General features: G+C 37.0%; 1 protein-coding gene across 1 annotated transcript; it reads right to left on the reverse strand.

Annotated features, from left to right (window-relative positions):
* Positions 1 to 635: 635 nt before the first annotated feature.
* Positions 636 to 17,741, reverse strand: ddx51 (DEAD (Asp-Glu-Ala-Asp) box polypeptide 51). Its single transcript, XM_058057581.1, has 16 exons — positions 17,598 to 17,741; positions 16,791 to 17,107; positions 14,691 to 14,845; positions 11,200 to 11,350; positions 10,978 to 11,123; positions 9,511 to 9,582; positions 9,239 to 9,345; positions 9,045 to 9,153; positions 8,820 to 8,962; positions 7,065 to 7,248; positions 6,882 to 6,997; positions 6,685 to 6,801; positions 5,040 to 5,141; positions 4,900 to 4,963; positions 3,380 to 3,514; positions 636 to 1,912 (listed from the first exon to the last, which is right to left on the reverse strand). The coding sequence occupies exons 1-16, from the start codon at positions 17,618 to 17,620 to the stop codon at positions 1,889 to 1,891; spliced, it is 1,965 nt and encodes a 654-aa protein (XP_057913564.1). The 5' UTR covers positions 17,621 to 17,741; the 3' UTR covers positions 636 to 1,888.
* Between the last annotated feature and the right edge of the window lie 127 nt (positions 17,742 to 17,868).

The raw sequence follows: 17,868 nt of genomic DNA on the forward strand, positions 1-17,868 counted from the left end.
TAACCGCTAATCCGCCGTGCTAACTGCTGATCCGCCATGCTAACCGCTGATCCACTCCTTTTAAAAGACTATCCGGCTAATCCCTAATAAACATCAAATCAATTCTACGTAAAAAGGAAAAAATATCTTACAATTTTAAATCTGTTGAGCATGTGATCTGTGTGGCCAACATGCTAACCGCCGATGCGCCGCGCTAACCGCCGATGCGCTGCGCTAACCGCCGAACCAACCGCCGATGCGCCGCGCTAACCGCCGAACAAACCGCCGATGTGCCGCGCTAACCGCCGAACCAATCGCCGCGCTAACCGCCGATGCGCCGAGCTAACCGCCGATGCGCCGCGCTAACCGCCACGCTAACCGCCACGCTAACCGCCGATGCGCCGCGCTAACCGCCGAACCAACCGCCGCGCTAACCGCCAATCCGCCGAGCTAACCGCCGATGCGCCGCGCTAACCGCCACGCTAACCGCCACGCTAACCGCCGATGCGCCACGCTAACCGCCGAACCAACCGCCGATGCGCCGCGCTAACCGCCGATGCGCCGCGCTAACCGCCGATGCGCCGCGCTAACCGCCGATGCGCCGCGCTAACCGCCGATGCGCCGCGCTAACCGCCGATGCGCCGCGCTAACCGCCGATGCGCCGCGCTAACCGCCACGCTAACCGCCGAACCAACCGCCGATGCGGCGCGCTAACCGCCGATGCGGCGCGCTAACCGCCGATGCGCCGCGCTAACCGCCGATGCGCCACGCTAACCGCCGATGCGCCACGCTAACCGCCACGCTAACTGCTGATGCGCCACGCTAACCGCCGAACCAACCGCCGATGCGGCGCGCTAACCGCCGAACCAACCGCCGATGCGCCGCGCTAACCGCCGATGCGCAGCGCTAACCGCCGATCCGCCATGCAGCCCGTGACCTGAATTCAAAGATGTAACTTTTTCTGTTTACACAAAATGTCAAAATGTCCCCCTGAAATGTCGTTGATATACGTATCTTCCTAAATCTTGTTGCCTTCTGATGCTTACAATTACAATATTTGCATATCATGCATTTGAATATGTTGCACTTTATGCATGTCAGGGCAAGGTCCCTTTTTAAACTAACTAACAAACATTCAAATGCATTTGGAAAGCACAGAGGGCAACAGGTGCTGCAGGGATCCTATACATGGGGGGGGGGGGGGGGGTGGTCAAGACAACAACTGGGACCACTTTCTGAAAATACCACAAGACAAACATTCTATTTATACACCCTGCTTATGGCTTGCAACAGATAAAACTGGTATGTAGTCAACTCGGAGTGGATTGTTACTAATTTGTAACATTTTTACTGTGGTTATTATATTATATTATATTATATTATATTATATTATATTATTATTAGGCTGTTTAAATATTGAATTGTTAAGAAGTAGGAGATATGAGCATGAAAGTCCAGAGTGCCCTCTTGTGGCTGTGTGTGAAATTATATATATTTTCATTTATAAGTCGCTCTGGAGTATAAGTGGCAGGAACAGCCAACCTATGAAAAAAAGTGCTACTTATAGTCCGGAAATTTTCCTCAGTGAGACTAAGAGTCCAGTATCTTTTTTTTTTTTTTTTTTTTTTTTTTTTTTTAAATCATACAGAAATGACAATACACAATTTCTTTTTGTCATTTTCAGCTTTTTAGCGTACAAACACTTTGAATATGGATTCTACGCAATGTTATCAAAATGGCGGCTTAGGTAATTGAGCAAATTAAGGCTTATTTATATTTCTATATTACTGCTTACCTCATGAGGTAAGCAGTAATATGAAATGAAAACATCCAAGCATGGTGACAAGAAAAATGGTTACTCATTCCCTCCATGGACTTTGATCTCCTGGCATCTCGTGAAAAATGCGCATCATCTTGTATGCTTTTTTTCCTCCTGTAAAAAAAAAAAAAAAAAGGCAACATATGAGTTAGCAAGCAATGGCGCTGGTGCAATTCCAGCTGAAAAAGATTTTTTTTTTTTTTTTTTACATTTTTTAAATTTCTCTCTGCTTCTGTTGTTTTTTTTTTTTTTTAGTTGGCTATTCCAACGATATTGACTCAATGGAATTCCTTGGATGTTTTTGTTTGCACCAGGACTAAGCAGATACTACCCACTTGACTTCCATTTAAAAATAGACATTTTTTTTTTAAATATTGGTAGTACATTTCTGTTTCTCAAGAATGATATAAAAAAAAGGTTCGTTATATCTACTTTTTAAAAAAATATACCGTATTTTCTGGACTATGAGTCGCTCCGGAGTATAAGTTGCATTAGGCCAAAAATGCATAATTAGGTAGAAAAAAAACTTGTGTGTGTGGGTGTGTGTGTGTGTCTAGTATGAGGGTGGGAGGGAGGGGCTTTCTTGGTATTTGTTTTTCCTTTTAATTGTGGTAATTGTTTTTAATTCTGTAAAGCACTTTGTGTTGCATGTCTTTGCAGGAAAAGTGCTCTACAAATAAAGTTGATTTGATTTATATCAGACATGAAAAAAAAAAACGTATTGAGCCCTAATATAGCCAGTAGTACATTGAAACATTTACACCAGGGGTCTCAAACACGCGGCCCGCGGACCAAATGTGGCCCGCAGGACACTAGTTTGAGGCCCCCGCCTTGATATGAAAGTTTAGCTAGTTTGATATGGATGCTGTATGGTATCATGTACCCAGAAAAAATTATTACGTTTGATTCATGTTCATGTTAAAGGTTAAATAACTGTTAATAGTTATCCTCCCTATCCGTGTGGAAGTGGTAAGTTTTTGGCTATTTAAGTTGAAAGGAAATAACTTGAAGGCTACCGTTTAGGTCGCTAGCTCTCTAGTTTGCGAGTTAGCATGTGTCTCAAGACCCTGCAGTTGCGCAATATGTTGTAAATAAAAAGTATAAATGTGACTATAGTCGTGTTTTGTCATGTCTACAGGGCTCTAATAATGCTTTGTTCATTTTAATATGAAAAAAAAATAATTTGTCTACCCACCAACTATATGTGGTTTCTTAAGTTTTTATTATTTGCCGTTTTATTATTATTATATTTATTTATTTATTACTAATTGGTTGATTTTCTTTATTCTTGATTTATTTTTCATCTTATTTTGTGTAGAAAAATAAAAAATTAAGATATTTGAGAACAGTGGAATGTTTTATCAGAGCTTTTCTTGTAGAAAATCTGAACCAAAGCAACGTTTATTAATTTTTCTGTTTTTAATAAATGCGTTTTTTGGTTTGTTTTTTTTTTGAAAACCTGATGCGGCCCAGCCTCGTCCACACCGTAGCTCCAGTGGCCCCCAAGTAAATTGAGTTTGAGACCCCTGGTTTAGACGTTGTAGATCTAGGCTACTAGATTGTCTAATTGTGGTCCATCACCTTAATGACAGCAGCAAGCTCCTGGAGTGTTTGTTCGTATCGGCCTTCCATACTCGTCAGGTTTGAAGGTTTAATGATCCGCTTTTGGATGCCTGGGCTTCCTGCTGCAGCAACCATCCGAAGGAAGTTCTTCTCCTGAGTGGCAGACAGAGACTTCTTCAGATCATGGACAAATCAAATAAAAAAACAAAACAAAATGCAAAGCGGTGTATGTGGGCCTAGGGTAGGGGTGGGCAAACTTTTTGACTCGCAGAATATATATTTAATACGCACTATTTTACGCTTATAATTCTGACAGTCCGCATTGAATTATTAGTCTAATTTTATCTGTAAAAGTGTCGTACTATCAGCTGTCACTATCAGACCACAGCAAATTACGAAATAGAATTTTACAGTTTTGTTTTTTTTCTGAATCATACATCCGACTTGACTTATGTTGCCAGCTGTTGTATGTTAAAATTTGAAATAATTAGAAGCAGTTGATGTTTGCGAAATAATCACTAATAAATACAATAAATCACTATATTGACAGTTACTATGGTACCCATTATGTCATGGTATGGTCATATCACCTCGTACTTCGGTACGTGACAAACAAAAAAACAAACAAAAAAACAAACAAAAAAAAAACCTTAAACCATATTAGGAAAGCAGGAAGTGATCAAATTATTATGTCATTGTAGGGTCACATCACCTCGTACTTCGGTACGAGGTACATTATTAAAAAAAAAACAAAAAAAAAACCTTAAACTGTATTATGGAAAGCAGGAAGTGAACAAATGTAAGAGTTACTGATTGTAAAAGTACCAGATGGAGGGGTAGGATTTAATAAGCTTTGCTTCTTCCTACTCCTTTTGGACATGTGGAACTGTGAACTGATTATGGGATGCACTCAATTGGAATCTGATGAAAATAAAAATAAAAATAAAAATAAAAATAAAAATACAACATTTTTAAATTACATTTAAAAAAACAAAAAACAAAACTGAAATTATATTAGGAAAGCAGGAAGTGAACAAAAGTAACAGTTAGTGATTGTAAAAGTACCAGATGGAGGGGTAGGATTTAATAAACTTTGCTTCTTCCTACTCCTTTTGGACATGTGGAACTGGGAACTGATTATGGGATGCACTCAATTGGAATCTGATAAAAATAAAAAATACAACATTTTTAAATTACATTTAAAAAAACAAAAAACAAAACTGAAATTATATTAGGAAAGCAGGAAGTGAACAAAAGTAACAGTTACTGATTGTAAAAGTACCAGATGGAGGGGTAGGATTTAATAAGCTTTGCTTCTTCCTACTCCTTTTGGACATGTGGAACTGGGAACTGATTATGGGATGCATTCAATTGTAATCTGATGCATGTTCAAATGAAATTAAACCATGACCATTACTATAGAAAGCAACTGGCAGGCCGGATTCAAACGCTTAGTGGGCCGCATGTGGCCCCCGGGCCGTAGTTTGCCCACCCCTGGCCTAGGGTGTTTGTTTATGTCACACATGAAAGTGTTAGACCTGTACTCCGAGCAGGAACGTGAAGGCCAGGCCACTTTTTCCAGCTCTTGCAGTTCTTCCAATTCTGAGACAAGAACCAGATCTCCAGTATTAGTATCCAATATTTGCCTTTATCAATGTAGCGGTATTTCAAAGCTTACCTGTGAATGTACGTCCTGATGTACTGCGGAGCATCGTAGTTCACGACGCATTTGACCCCTGTGATGTCAATGCCCCTGGCGGCCGCATCTGTGCTGATCAATCTCCACATGACAGGAAGGAGAGTTCCCAAATCAATAAACCGGGTACAGTCGTCGCTTCCTTAATGTACGGCGGTTTTTCAACCATTTATTAAAAATGATTGTCACTGTCACACCGCGTTAGAAATAATGTGAATCAGGGGATAGTGCACTTGAAAAGATGAATACATGTTCGCACAGTGCCAGACATTGCCTTATTCGATTTAAAATTATATACATGCTCCATTTCTCAAAAGGAAAAACTACATAATATATACTTTGCCCCAAAATATACTCTTTTTGGTCTGGTGTTTTTGATATAATGTCCAAGGTTTTGGGGATCGTGTTAAAGCCAGAGCCTTTGCTCATCATCCTTGGGGTTTCTGAATCCTTTCAAATGTTAAAATAAGGCACAACAATGTTTCATTTCATATTCATTTCGCAAGTTTGATATGGATGCTGTATGGTATCATGTACCCAGAAAAAATTATTACCTTTGATTAATATTCAGGTTTTTATCCATCATATTTTGTGTTGAAAAATACAAATTAACATTAAACATTTATTTAATAATAAATAAAATTAATTTGTTCATTTGTTTCATTTGTTTTTTGATTTGCTTATTTATTTTTCCATCTTATTTTGTGTCGAAAAATACAAATTAACATTAAACATTTATTTAATAATTTAATAATAAATAAAAAATTAATTTGTCAATTTGTTTCACTTGTTTTTTGATTTGCTTATTTATTTTTCCATCTTATTTTGTGTCGAAAAATACAAATTAACATTAAACATTTATTTAATAATTTAATAATAAATAAAAATTAATTTGTTTCACTTGTTTTTTGATTTGCTTATTTATTTTTCCATCTTATTTTGTGTCGAAAAATACAAATTAACATTAAACATTTATTTAGTAATTTAATAATAAATAAAAATTAATTTGTTAATTTGTTTCACTTGTTTAATTTGTTTTTTGATTTGGTTATTTATTTTTCCATCTTATTTTGTGTCGAAAAATACAAATTAACATTAAACATTTATTTAATAATTTAATAATAAAAATTAATTTGTTAATTTGTTTCACTTGTTTAATTTGTTTATTTATTTTTCCATCTTATTTTGTGTCGAAAAATACAAATTAACATTAAACATTTATTTAATAATTTAATAATAAATAAAAATTAATTTGTTAATGTGTTTCACTTGTTTTTTGATTTGCTTATTTATTTTTCCATCTTATTTTGTGTCGAAAAATAAAAATTAACATTAAACATTTATTTAATAATTTAATAATAAATAAAAAATTGATTTGTTAATTTGTTTCACTTGTTTTTTGATTTGCTTATTTATTTTTCCATCTTATTTTGTGTCGAAAAATACAAATGTTTTGCTTTGTTGTATTGATGTTATGTTTGTATATTATGTTTTGTGTTCTGAGTTTGTATTTTGTATATTTGTGTTAAAAAAAAAAAACCCAATAAACATACATGGGAAAAAAAAAAGAAATAATGTGAATCGGTAGTATTTCACAGTACTTGTAGAGATGGTGGTGCATACTTACAGGTGGATCTTTCCCTGTTCAAATTCCTTCAGCGTCTTCTTTCTCTCAGCGGGAGACAGTCGGGATGAAAACTCGGCCACTTTAACTCCACCAAAGAGTCGTACCAGCAGGTAAAGTCTGGGGTACAACAAAAAAAAAAGACAGGAAATAGCATTTCACCCGTTATAGGTCATAGGTGCAGTGTTCCATGTCCCGACCTGTGAGTAGTCTCTCTGGAGTTGGCGAAACAAAGAATGGGGCTGAACTTCATGGCCAGGATGAAATGGAGAATGATGAGAGGCTTTTTGCTCAGCGTACAAGGCACGTAAAACTCCTGCGGGACACCCCAGCAGGCGTTAATTGGGTTCACAATTGACTTTGCCCCGTCACTTTGGACTCACCGTCAGACCTTGCGGGAAGTCAAAGCACTCGTGGTCAAGGCCGCCATTGCTGAGGGTCGGCTGAGCTACGGCAGAGCTGAAAAGTCGGGGCTGGTGGAGGCCCAACTGCTGCAGTTTCTCCGGGTTTTTGGTCAGTGTGGCGGAAAACAGAAGCTTCTGAAGTGGGATTTGAGGAGGAGACAAACTAAAAAAAAAAAAAAAAGAAAGAAACATCCAAAAGGAGGTATGCTCAGTCAACTGTCACAGATTACTATTTGTCACTGTAGATCAGGGGTCTCAAACACTCGGCCCCGCGGGCCAAATGTGGCCCGCAGGACACTACTTTGAGGCCCCCGCCTTGATATGAAAGTTTAGTTTGATATGGATGCTGTATGGTATCATGTACCCAGAAAAAATTATTACCTTTGATTAATGTTCATGTCAAAGGTTAAATAACTGTTAATAGTTATCCTCCCTATCCGTGTGGAAGTGGTACGTTTTTGGCTATTTAAGTTGTTAAGTAATACATGAAAAAAAACTTATTGAGCCCTAATATAGCCAGTAGTACATTGAAACATTCACACCAGGGGTCTCAAACACGCGGCCTGCGGACCAAATGTGGCCCGCAGGACACTACTTTGAGGCCCCCGCCTTGATATGAAAGTTTAGCTAGTTTGATATGGATGCTGTATGGTATCATGTACATCAGAAAAAATTATTACGTTTGATTCATGTTCATGTTAAAGGTTAAATAACTGTTAATAGTTATCCTCCCTATCCGTGTGGAAGTGGTAAGTTTTTGGCTTTTTAAGTTGAAAGGAAATAACTTGGAGGCTACCGTTTAGGTCGCTAGCTCTCTAGTTTGCGAGTTAGCATGTGTCTCAAGACCCTGCAGTTGCGCAATATGTTGTAAATAAAAAGAGTATAAATGTGACTATAGTCGTGTTTTGTCATGTCTACAGGGCTCTAATAATGCTTTGTTTATTTTAATCTGAAAAAAATCATTTGTCTACCCACCAACTATATGTGGTTTCTTAACTTTTTATTATTTGCCGTTTTATTATTATTATTATATTTATTTATTACTGATTGATTTATTTTCTTTATTCTTGATTTGTTTATTTTTCATCTTATTTTGTGTTGAAAAATAAAAATTAACATTAAACATTTATTTAATAATTTCATAATAAATAAAAATTAATTTGTTCATTTGTTTTTTGATTTGCTTATTTATTTTTCCATCTTATTTTGTGTCGAAAAATAAAAATTAACATTAAACAGTTGTTTAGTAATTTAATAATAAATAAAAATTAATTTGTTAATTTGTTTCACTTGTTGAATTTGTTTTTTGATTTTCTTATTTATTTTTCCATCTTATTTTGTGTCAAAAAATAAAAATTAACATTAAACATTTATTTAACAATAAATACAAATTAATTTGTTAATTTGTTTCACTTGTTTTTTGATTTGCTTATTTATTTTTCCATCTTATTTTGTGTCGAAAAATAAAAATTAACATTAAACATTTATTTAATAATTTAATAATACATAAAAAAATGTATTTATTAATTTAATGTTTTATCAGAGCTTTTGCAAAGAACCAAAGCACTGAAAAAGTGGAGGGTATAGCAGAAGCATTGAAGACTATTATATATATATATATATGTATGTGTGTATATATATATATATATATATATATTGTCATATATATAATATTATATATATTATCAGGTAAATTGAGTTTGAGACCCCTGGCTTAAAGCCTTAAGGACATACCTGGCAGCTGTGACATATGATGGTCCTCTTCTCCTGAAAATGGACATTTTTTCTGGTCTCCTTGACCTGTACACCGCCTTTACTACCTCACTGAGCCAAGACTGATGCATGCTGTCAATCATCCTGTCTGCCTCATCAATTATCTATGCCAAATTTTGAAAAAAAAAAAAGATCATGAGGAACAGCTTAAACAGTTTGAAAACAAAACAAAATGTGGAAACTTACAAGAAATCTAAGGTGATCCAGACATAAGCCGGAGTTCTTGTTGATATGGTCGACGAGTCGACCTGGAGTGGCTACAACAATGTCAGCCAAACTGCGTCTCTGCCCGCCTCTGTAATGACCAAGAAGCAAAAGGATCTCCAGAATGTGATGCTTCAGGCAGCTCATACGAAGACAGTCCATCTTTTTCCCCTCACCTCAGTTCGGAAAGTGAAGCCTGCTCTGCAGCAAAGGACTTCTGACCCGCTAGCATGGCCACTGTCAGTGAAGTTCCCTCGGCGTATGTCAGAAATACTTTGCAAACCTGGATAGAATAACAAAAAACCGCTCTAGTTCCTACAAAATATCTTTTCAATCCCCTCAAAGTACATCTTTTTTATCCCTGCTTATAACGTCCATGTTCGCTTATGTCGACATTAATTTCTTAACAGTCCTAACGAGACATTATTGAGTATCTACTCTCCAGAACCTGCTGAGCGAGCTCCTTCGTAGGTAGCACAGCCAAGGCACGGATTTCACACGCCACTTTCTCCGTCAGCACCTGACGGAAGAGAACGTCACATTTGTACAGGGTGGTAAAAACCTGGATATTTGAGTGTACGTTGAGATAAACACATTGTGAACAATAAACAAAAAGCAAATAAAAATATGTAGTCTTATGCAGCAACTGTGTCGGACTGATATTTGCGTTTTTTTTCCTTGTATCGGTATCGGCCGATACGCACGTGGGTTCGCCGATGTGTTTTTCCACCGCATGATGCCCCGGCGGCAGAGTATGGAGGACCAAAACTGCCAAAATAATAAATAAATAAATAAATAAAAGTGAAAATAAAAACAAAAATAAAAAAAAAAATCTAAAAATTAAATACACAAAAATAAATATAAATGGAAATAAAAACAAAAACTAAAAATATATACATAAATAAATAAAAGCAAAAATAAATACAAAACTAAAAAACAAGATTCAAAAATGAAAAATAAATACAAAAATAAATGTAGAAATAAATACAAAATTATTATTATTATTCAATAAATAAATAAAAATAAAATAATATTTGCGTTTTTTTTCCTTGTATCGGTATCGGCCGATACGCACGTGGGTTCGCCGATGTGTTTTTCCACCGCATGATGCCCCGGCGGCAGAGTATGGAGGACCAAAACTGCCAAAATAATAAATAAATAAATAAATAAATAAAAGTGAAAATAAAAACAAAAATGAAAAAAATATATAAAAAAATTAAATACACAAAAATAAATATAAATGGAAATAAAAACAAAAATAAAAATATATACATAAATAAATAAATAAAAGCAAAAATAAATACAAAAATAAATGTAGAAATAAATACAAAGATAAATATATAAATAGAATTACATATCAATAAATAAATAAAAGCACTCTGCTCTCATATGTATTTATTTCATGCTGCAGACAATGTCAGCTTGAAATGCAGAAGGAAAAACTATTCAAATGAGGGGGCGGTCCTAAGTGTGTCTTGGGTTGAACTGTTCGCCTATTGGTTGATCGACATGTGAGTGTGAAAATCGACTAGGTATGCCCTGCAAACGGCCACAGCAAGAGGAAGTCACCACACCACTCTCAATGGCGGTAAATATGGCTGCAATCTCCAGGGATCTCCGTTTGCTAGCAGATATTTCACCATTCTTGTCCCGGTAAATGTATACTTTTCTCCCTGTATACTTCCTCTTGGTGTGGCTGTTTGCAGGGCATACCTAGTCGATTTTCGCACTCACATGTCGATCAACCAATAGGCGAACATTTCAACGCCTTCATATGAGGTGTAGTCCAGCTTGCTGCCTCGCCAGTATCACGCTGCTGCTCTTACGCATGGCAATGTCCGTACCGGGCACCGAGACCCATGGAATCATGTATCAAAAATGCCGCAATGGTGAAATTAAGACATGGTGAGCTCACTTGTATGACGGGGATGACGAACGCCAGAGTTTTGCCACTTCCTGTTGGAGCAGAAACACAAATATCTCTGGGCTGGTAGCCAGCTCGTCCAAACAGCGTCCCGTGCTGTGCACTCTCCAAGATGGCTGGGATAACCTCTGCTTGCACTGCGAAAGAAAAAATTTTTTTTTTTTTTTACAACTTTTCCATACAACAGACACATTCCCGCCGATCGCTTCTTACCTGGAAAGAAGTGCTGAATTCCGTTATTGTGGAGCTTGTTAAGCAGCGGCACAGATAGTCCGCCCATGTCAGACATAGGCACCGGTTTGCTTTGAAAGTCTCTTTCAAAAACATCGGGCTGAGCCAGCCAACGAGGCAAGACTCTGCGCACCTAGGAACGGGAACATCGGACGGGAAGATTAAGATTAAGATTAAGATATGCCTTTATTCGTCCCTCAGTGGGGAAATTTGCAGAGTCAGTTAAGCAGTACAAAATACACAATATAGAAACATAAACAATATAAACAACCCAAGTATTAACAAAATCAACAGTTTTTCCCAGAGTTATATACAAATACAGTATGTAGATAATATGAAACGAGATGAGATATATGACCAGTCTATACACTGAGATCTTGCTAGAGCAGAGGTAGGGAACCTATGGCTCGGGAGCCAGGTATGGCTCTTTTGATGACGCTATCTGCCTCTCAAGCATTTCTTACCACAATAAAAATGTATTTTTGCTAACATTTTAAAGTAAACATCACAGAAATCACTGTTAAAAATAATATTAAAAATCAACAACTTTCTTATGCATTTTAATCCATCCATCTATTTTCTACTGCAATACGGCCAACCATATCTATCTTTCCTGATGATATTTTCCAGGTCAAACACCAAAACTTGATTATTACTGGGTAATGCGGTAGTCTACCTCGGTCATTGAGATGTCAAAAAAACATGTAAATGTAAACTTTCCTCCTTTAGTCAAATAGCTAAAGCTGCAGAACCAAGCCTTCTGGTGAAGATGGCCAAAAGAATGAAATATACTGAATACGGTGCAAAACCATGCAGCAGCAGAAGTTGCATTAATGGCAGCAAGTATTTGATTTATTATTGGACACTGCGCTGCTCACGAAAGTCCCATTGGCGTGGGGTAGTGTGCCTGGTCTACGTAATTAGAGCCCATTATATCTAAAACTGTTGGTCTTACATAAAAATGCACACATTTTATTGCATTCAATGTTTAAAAAAATGTATATGGCTCTCACAGATATACATTTTAAAATATCTGGTCCTCATGGCTCTCTTAGCCAAAAAGGTTCCCGACCCCTGCAATACAGTATGTAGATAATATGAAACGAGATGAGATATATGACCAGTCTATACACTGAGATCTTGCTAGAGAGTTAATATGAGGCATTCTGGAAATACTTCACATAGAACTTAGTATATTGCATATACCAGGGGTCAGCAACCCGCGGCTCTAGAGCCACATGTGGCTCATCAGCCTCTTTGTTGTGGCTCCCTTTGCAATGCTTGAATATTATTTAACACGCGAATGGGGAAAATGAACGTCTTTTGAAATGAGTTTTAAAAAATTCCAACTTTGTGTGAGACCATGAATGCATCCTGACTGAGTTCTGACTGGTGATTGGATGAGCAGACACGATGCTATTCAGTTCTCTCACACACATAAACATGATGGAAAATAAGAACTGTATTTTCCGGACTATAAGTCGCACTTTTTTTCATAGGTTGGCCGTTCCTGCGACTTATACTCCAGAGCGACTTATAAATGGAAAAAACTGTTTATGTTACATAAACTGGACACTTTTTCTGTTTATGTTTATTTTTTGTGTAGCTGTACCAATATGTTAGCATAACTTACACCTATTCAGCCTGTCCTCTATTCTTTTATTGTTAGAAAGGACGTAATGTCTGTTTTGGTCATAAAATAAATTACCCACAAAAGATACAACTTAAACTCCGGAGCGACTTATGTATGTTTTTTTTCTACCTAATTATGCATTTTTGGCCTTGTGTGACTTATACTCCGGAGCGACTTATAGTCCAGAAAATACGGTAATACTTTCCCAGAGCTATTTGACAATTCTAAAAATAAATTCGATATCATTCCATGGGAACTTAAAAATCAGGTAAGTTTGCAGTAGTTTACACATGCATACATTTATGTAAGTTTATCTCCAATACTAGCAAGAGTACTCCAACTTGTCTTTTCTTATCTGAACTACTTTGATACCCCCAAATTCTTTAGTGGGCAAGGGGGTAAAATGGCTCTATCCATAGTAAAGGTTGCCGACCCCTGGCATATACTACAGCATTTTAACTTGACACACATTCAGAACAGTTTTACAGAGCTGGGTCGGCTTCAACGTGTACGATACAAACAATATAAAAAAAAACTAATAAAAAACTGCCTACATTGGTGGCACTACTGAATTTAATTTAGTTGTAAATTCAATGAAATGTGACACAGTACAAGATAAGTGTCTGATTATAAATATAAGTGGGAATGGTATTTTAATAGTGATCCTTCTACTGTCCTGCTGGAATCTGTGATTGACTGATATGAGAAATGTAAGAATATTACCTTAATACCTTTGTAACTATAAATTGTTAGAGGTACCTAGGCTAACATGCATAAATATAGAGGTAGTGATTATCATTATTATTATTAATTATTACTTTACCAAAAATAGTAATAATGGACAGCAAGACATCATTGCTTCAAAAATTGGTTTGAGCCTTGCTTCCTAATGCACAAGACTAGACACACACAAACTAATAAACACGTCTAAAAAAAACCTCAGGTAGGGTTTAACAAGAAGATACTGATGTTTGGGTTGGTCGCCTGTCCAGACACAGTCTCAAGTTCTTGTTTTTTTAATGCATAAGATTAGACACGTGTAATCCAGAAAATAAGTAAATGTCACAAAAAAAGTGGGCTAATAAATTGACACACAAAAACTGCAGATTTCAGAAAATAACAGACGGAATGATACAGCACTCTACAAGCAATGATGTCTGTAAAATTAAATAATTAAAAATTACACAATTTTTAACTATAATGATTCATTCATTCATTCATTTTCTACCGCTTTTCCTCACGAGGGTCGCGGGGGGTGCTGGAGCCTATCCCAGCTGTCTTCGGGCGTAAGGCGGGGTACACCCTGGACTGGTCACCAGCCAATCACAGGGCACATATAGACAAACAACCATTCACACTCACATTCATACCTATGGACAATTTGGAGTCGCCAATTAACCTAGCATGTTTTTGGAATGTGGGAGGAAACCGGAGTACCCGGAGAAAACCCACGCATGCACGGGGAGAACCTCCACACAGAGATGCCCGTAATATTAATGATGATTATAATGATGGTAATAATGATAAAGATTATAACAATAATGATAATAATGATAATAATAATAATAATAATAATAATAATAATAATAATAATAATATTACAATGATAATAATAACAAACAAGACAGTGGCATGAACATGATTATATCCTGTAAAAAGGGGTAGGCATTTATAAGCTTTTGCTTCAGCCTACTCCTTTTGGGCTTGGGATCAGATAGTTGAATACAAATGTAAATAATGGAAAGTTATATTTTGATTCATGTAAGAAATGCACTGTAATGTTTCATATATTTGCCCAAATAAAGGAGAAAAATATATATATATATATGTTCCTACATACCTTACGAACTGGTTTGTTCTCAAATCCTCGCAGAACGGTGAATCCAGACGGAACAGAAGTATTTGTGTTCCGTTTGTGGATTTGAAAGTCCGTCTTCTTATCTTCTTCATCTCTTCCAGTGACAGGAGTCTCTGAATGGCTAATATCTGGGATGCCTGAAAATGACAAACAGAACGTGCTCACATTTTTTTTTCAGCCTGCCAACAAGTCTCAAAGATACTATACCTCCTATTATAAATATAGAATACCCTATGGCCGGAGAGGCGCACGTGATTGACGTGTCATGATGCCGTTCACTTGACTAACAATGCTGGCCTTTTCTTATCGGCCTCCAAAAAACAATTCTCAAAATAAAATGTAGAATATATTTTTTTTAGCATGTAAGTTACACGTCAACACGATCCCCGTCTTACTATAAACATAAAACACATATACGTATAAAATCCAAGTGGTAAACATTGAAACTACTATATTAAAAGGGGACCTATTATGCAACTTTTTGGCCCTTTGTATGAGTTGTGTATTTGCTCTATAGGAGCAAATACACACCATAACCAGCACAGAAAGCTTTCTAGCTTTTTCACACATTTTTTGTCTGCTCATGGTTGCAGTCTGACGGTTCATTTCATACCAAACTGAAGGGGAAACGATTCAACTAAGAACACTTTACACAGAAACATAACACTCCAAAATGACACCTCATAAATATACAAATATGTACCAATGAGAGTTTAAAAAGAATGATGCTTTCCCACAATGCATTTCGTTTGACAAAACACTTTTCATTGGTAGACAAGCGGCATATAAAATGGTGGACGGCACTGCAATGCTGCCTATGTCCATCAGAAGGAACTGTAGCAGAGCTAGGCTAACATCGTTACAGTGCCACAATGAATACCTTGCTCAAACGCAATGCCTGATGGGAAAACTTTTAAATGTTTACCCCCCCATTTTAAACTCTGTATCTATACATGTTTGGATATTTCTTAGAGGCATAGTGTCAAGTTGCTGTGTGATGAATTCAATGTTTGTAGACTTCTGTATATACAGTACAATGACCTGCTGTGATTTACAATGGTTATAACAAAAATAATTTGAAAAACCGGTAATGTTATGTTTAATTTCATAGTGTGGTGAATGTGCAGGTGCAAACTTGTCCACAGCAAGTAAACGTTGGAGTAATTTCATTGTGTATTTGCTGACTTTTTATTAAAAAGACAGCTGGGATTGTTTTTTTTTATTATTCATTTGACTAATTCAGGGGTGCTCACACTTTTTCAGCATGCGAGCTACTTTTAAAATGACCGAGTCAAAATGATCTACCCACTACAAAAATGCAAAACATCTATTTATTTTCAAATGTATTGAGGATTATTTGTACGTACAATGTATGTTGATGTACCTTACATAACCAAATGAGCCAATATTGCAAAACACACATAATTAACTATTAACATTTTTTGTAATTACCTGAGTTTACTTTGATGACTTGCACTGAATTGAATCAGCCAGGGATGCATAGTCCGGACAGTAGCTGCTGATAGCCAGGTTAGCCAGGCAAACGCACTTCGAAAAAGACATTGTGAAAAAAAAAAGTCCACCTCCCATTCCGTATGGAAGTGATATGTTTTTGCCTTTTTACTTGGTCCAGCTACTTCACTCATTTTAGTGACCATAAACTTAAATCTACTACAACTAAAATCTGACGCAATTCGCCGACTAGCTTAGCACTTTGCATCGTTGTTTACGCATGCGCGGTGACCTAAAGGTCAAAATTCAGTTGTGATCTGACTGGTTGTCCTGTATGTCAATCAAGTAACGGGGATGGATGATAGGCTGACATCGTAAGTTCTGCTGCACTTAGAGACGTTGTTTGATTTGATTGGTCACCCGAAGGGCAACATTCAGTTGTCATCTGAATGGCTGCCCTGTATATCAATCAAGTGACGGCATTGATGCTAGGATGATATTTTTTAGATCGCGATCGACTTAATGAGCACCCCTGGACTAATTGATATATTATCGTGACAGGCCTAATGACTGATATTGAAGTACTAACACAGTATTAAAAGAGTGAAAGTGCATACAAATCAAACATACCTGGTTGACCCTTCCGCTTCACATTTCCCCCCGTCTTCTCTTCATCCTCAGCAGGCGCATGATGGATTTCATGGTCCAAAACAGTTTTTATGACTTCTGACTTCCTCTTTTTATATTTATTACTTTCTTGACTTCTGTCACGGTCAGCATTTCTTGTCCTTTTACCACCATGACAACTTTCATGTTTGTCAGAAAGCTGTAACGTCTGCTCTGGGGGCCGTTCCTGCTTTTCTTTTGCCTTTGCATGCAGTTTAGCAAGTAACTTCAGGGACCGAGACTCTTTTGAAATACCTCCATCTTCATCCTCGCCAAGATACCTGTGAGAGACATGTAAAAACATGTTCATTTATTCATTCATTCATTTTCTACCGCTTATCTTCATGAGGGGGTCGCAGGGGTGCTGGAGCCTATCCCAGCTGTCTTAGGGCGTGAGGCGGGGTACACCCTGGACTGCAGTTTGTGGTTTCTAGATTCCACTTTGGGTGTAAATGTGCCTCCACTTCACCATAACAATAATAATACATTTGATTTCATGTGTGTATTACTTCTCATCCCACACTAAACACAATGCAAACGCCACGTGTTGTATTTCCGGGTAAAAAAAAAACAACAAAACGGCTAGTCAAATGTTTATGAAATTTCCTCTGCAGATAGATATTAAAGTAAATGAATCTTCCGTATAACATTGCTACACATACTAGCATACCGCTTTTGCATCTGCCACTCAACTCGGATTGTTTTGTATAAACCAGGAAAGTGCAAATATTCTTAAAACAAACTGAACAATCGGTCAAGTAGTCGTCTTACCTGTTTACTTGAAACAATGCCATTTTCAGCAATATGTGGAAAAAAAACTGCGCCTAGTGTCGTTTATGAGTTACCATTATGTCTCTCTAGTATTGGTCCACTATTCACCATGCTTTTTCAATTGCTCGAAGGCGCAAGTTGATGACGTCATATGTTGTCTTCTTCGTTGGCGTTGTATTGGCTGTTGTATTGGACTGTGCATTACCGCCACCGTTTGGTAAGAAGTATAGGTCACGAGAAAGACATAAGACTTGAATGACAGGCACGACTC

Source organism: Doryrhamphus excisus, chromosome 19 (genome assembly GCF_030265055.1).
Source record: "Doryrhamphus excisus isolate RoL2022-K1 chromosome 19, RoL_Dexc_1.0, whole genome shotgun sequence".
NCBI lineage: Eukaryota > Metazoa > Chordata > Actinopteri > Syngnathiformes > Syngnathidae > Doryrhamphus > Doryrhamphus excisus.

What these genes read in the sequence shown, in the direction of transcription:
- ddx51 (XM_058057581.1), bottom strand. Translation starts at nt 17,620, where the DNA reads ATGGCATTGTTTCAAGTAAACAG. An exon ending in TCGTCATCCCCGTCATACAA is followed by an intron (nt 9,583 to 10,977) that starts GTGAGCTCACCA and finishes CTCTTCCGTCAG; the next exon opens with GTGCTGACGGAGAAAGTGGC. An exon ending in ATCAGGACGTACATTCACAG is followed by an intron (nt 4,964 to 5,039) that starts GTAAGCTTTGAA and finishes TTCTTGTCTCAG; the next exon opens with AATTGGAAGAACTGCAAGAG.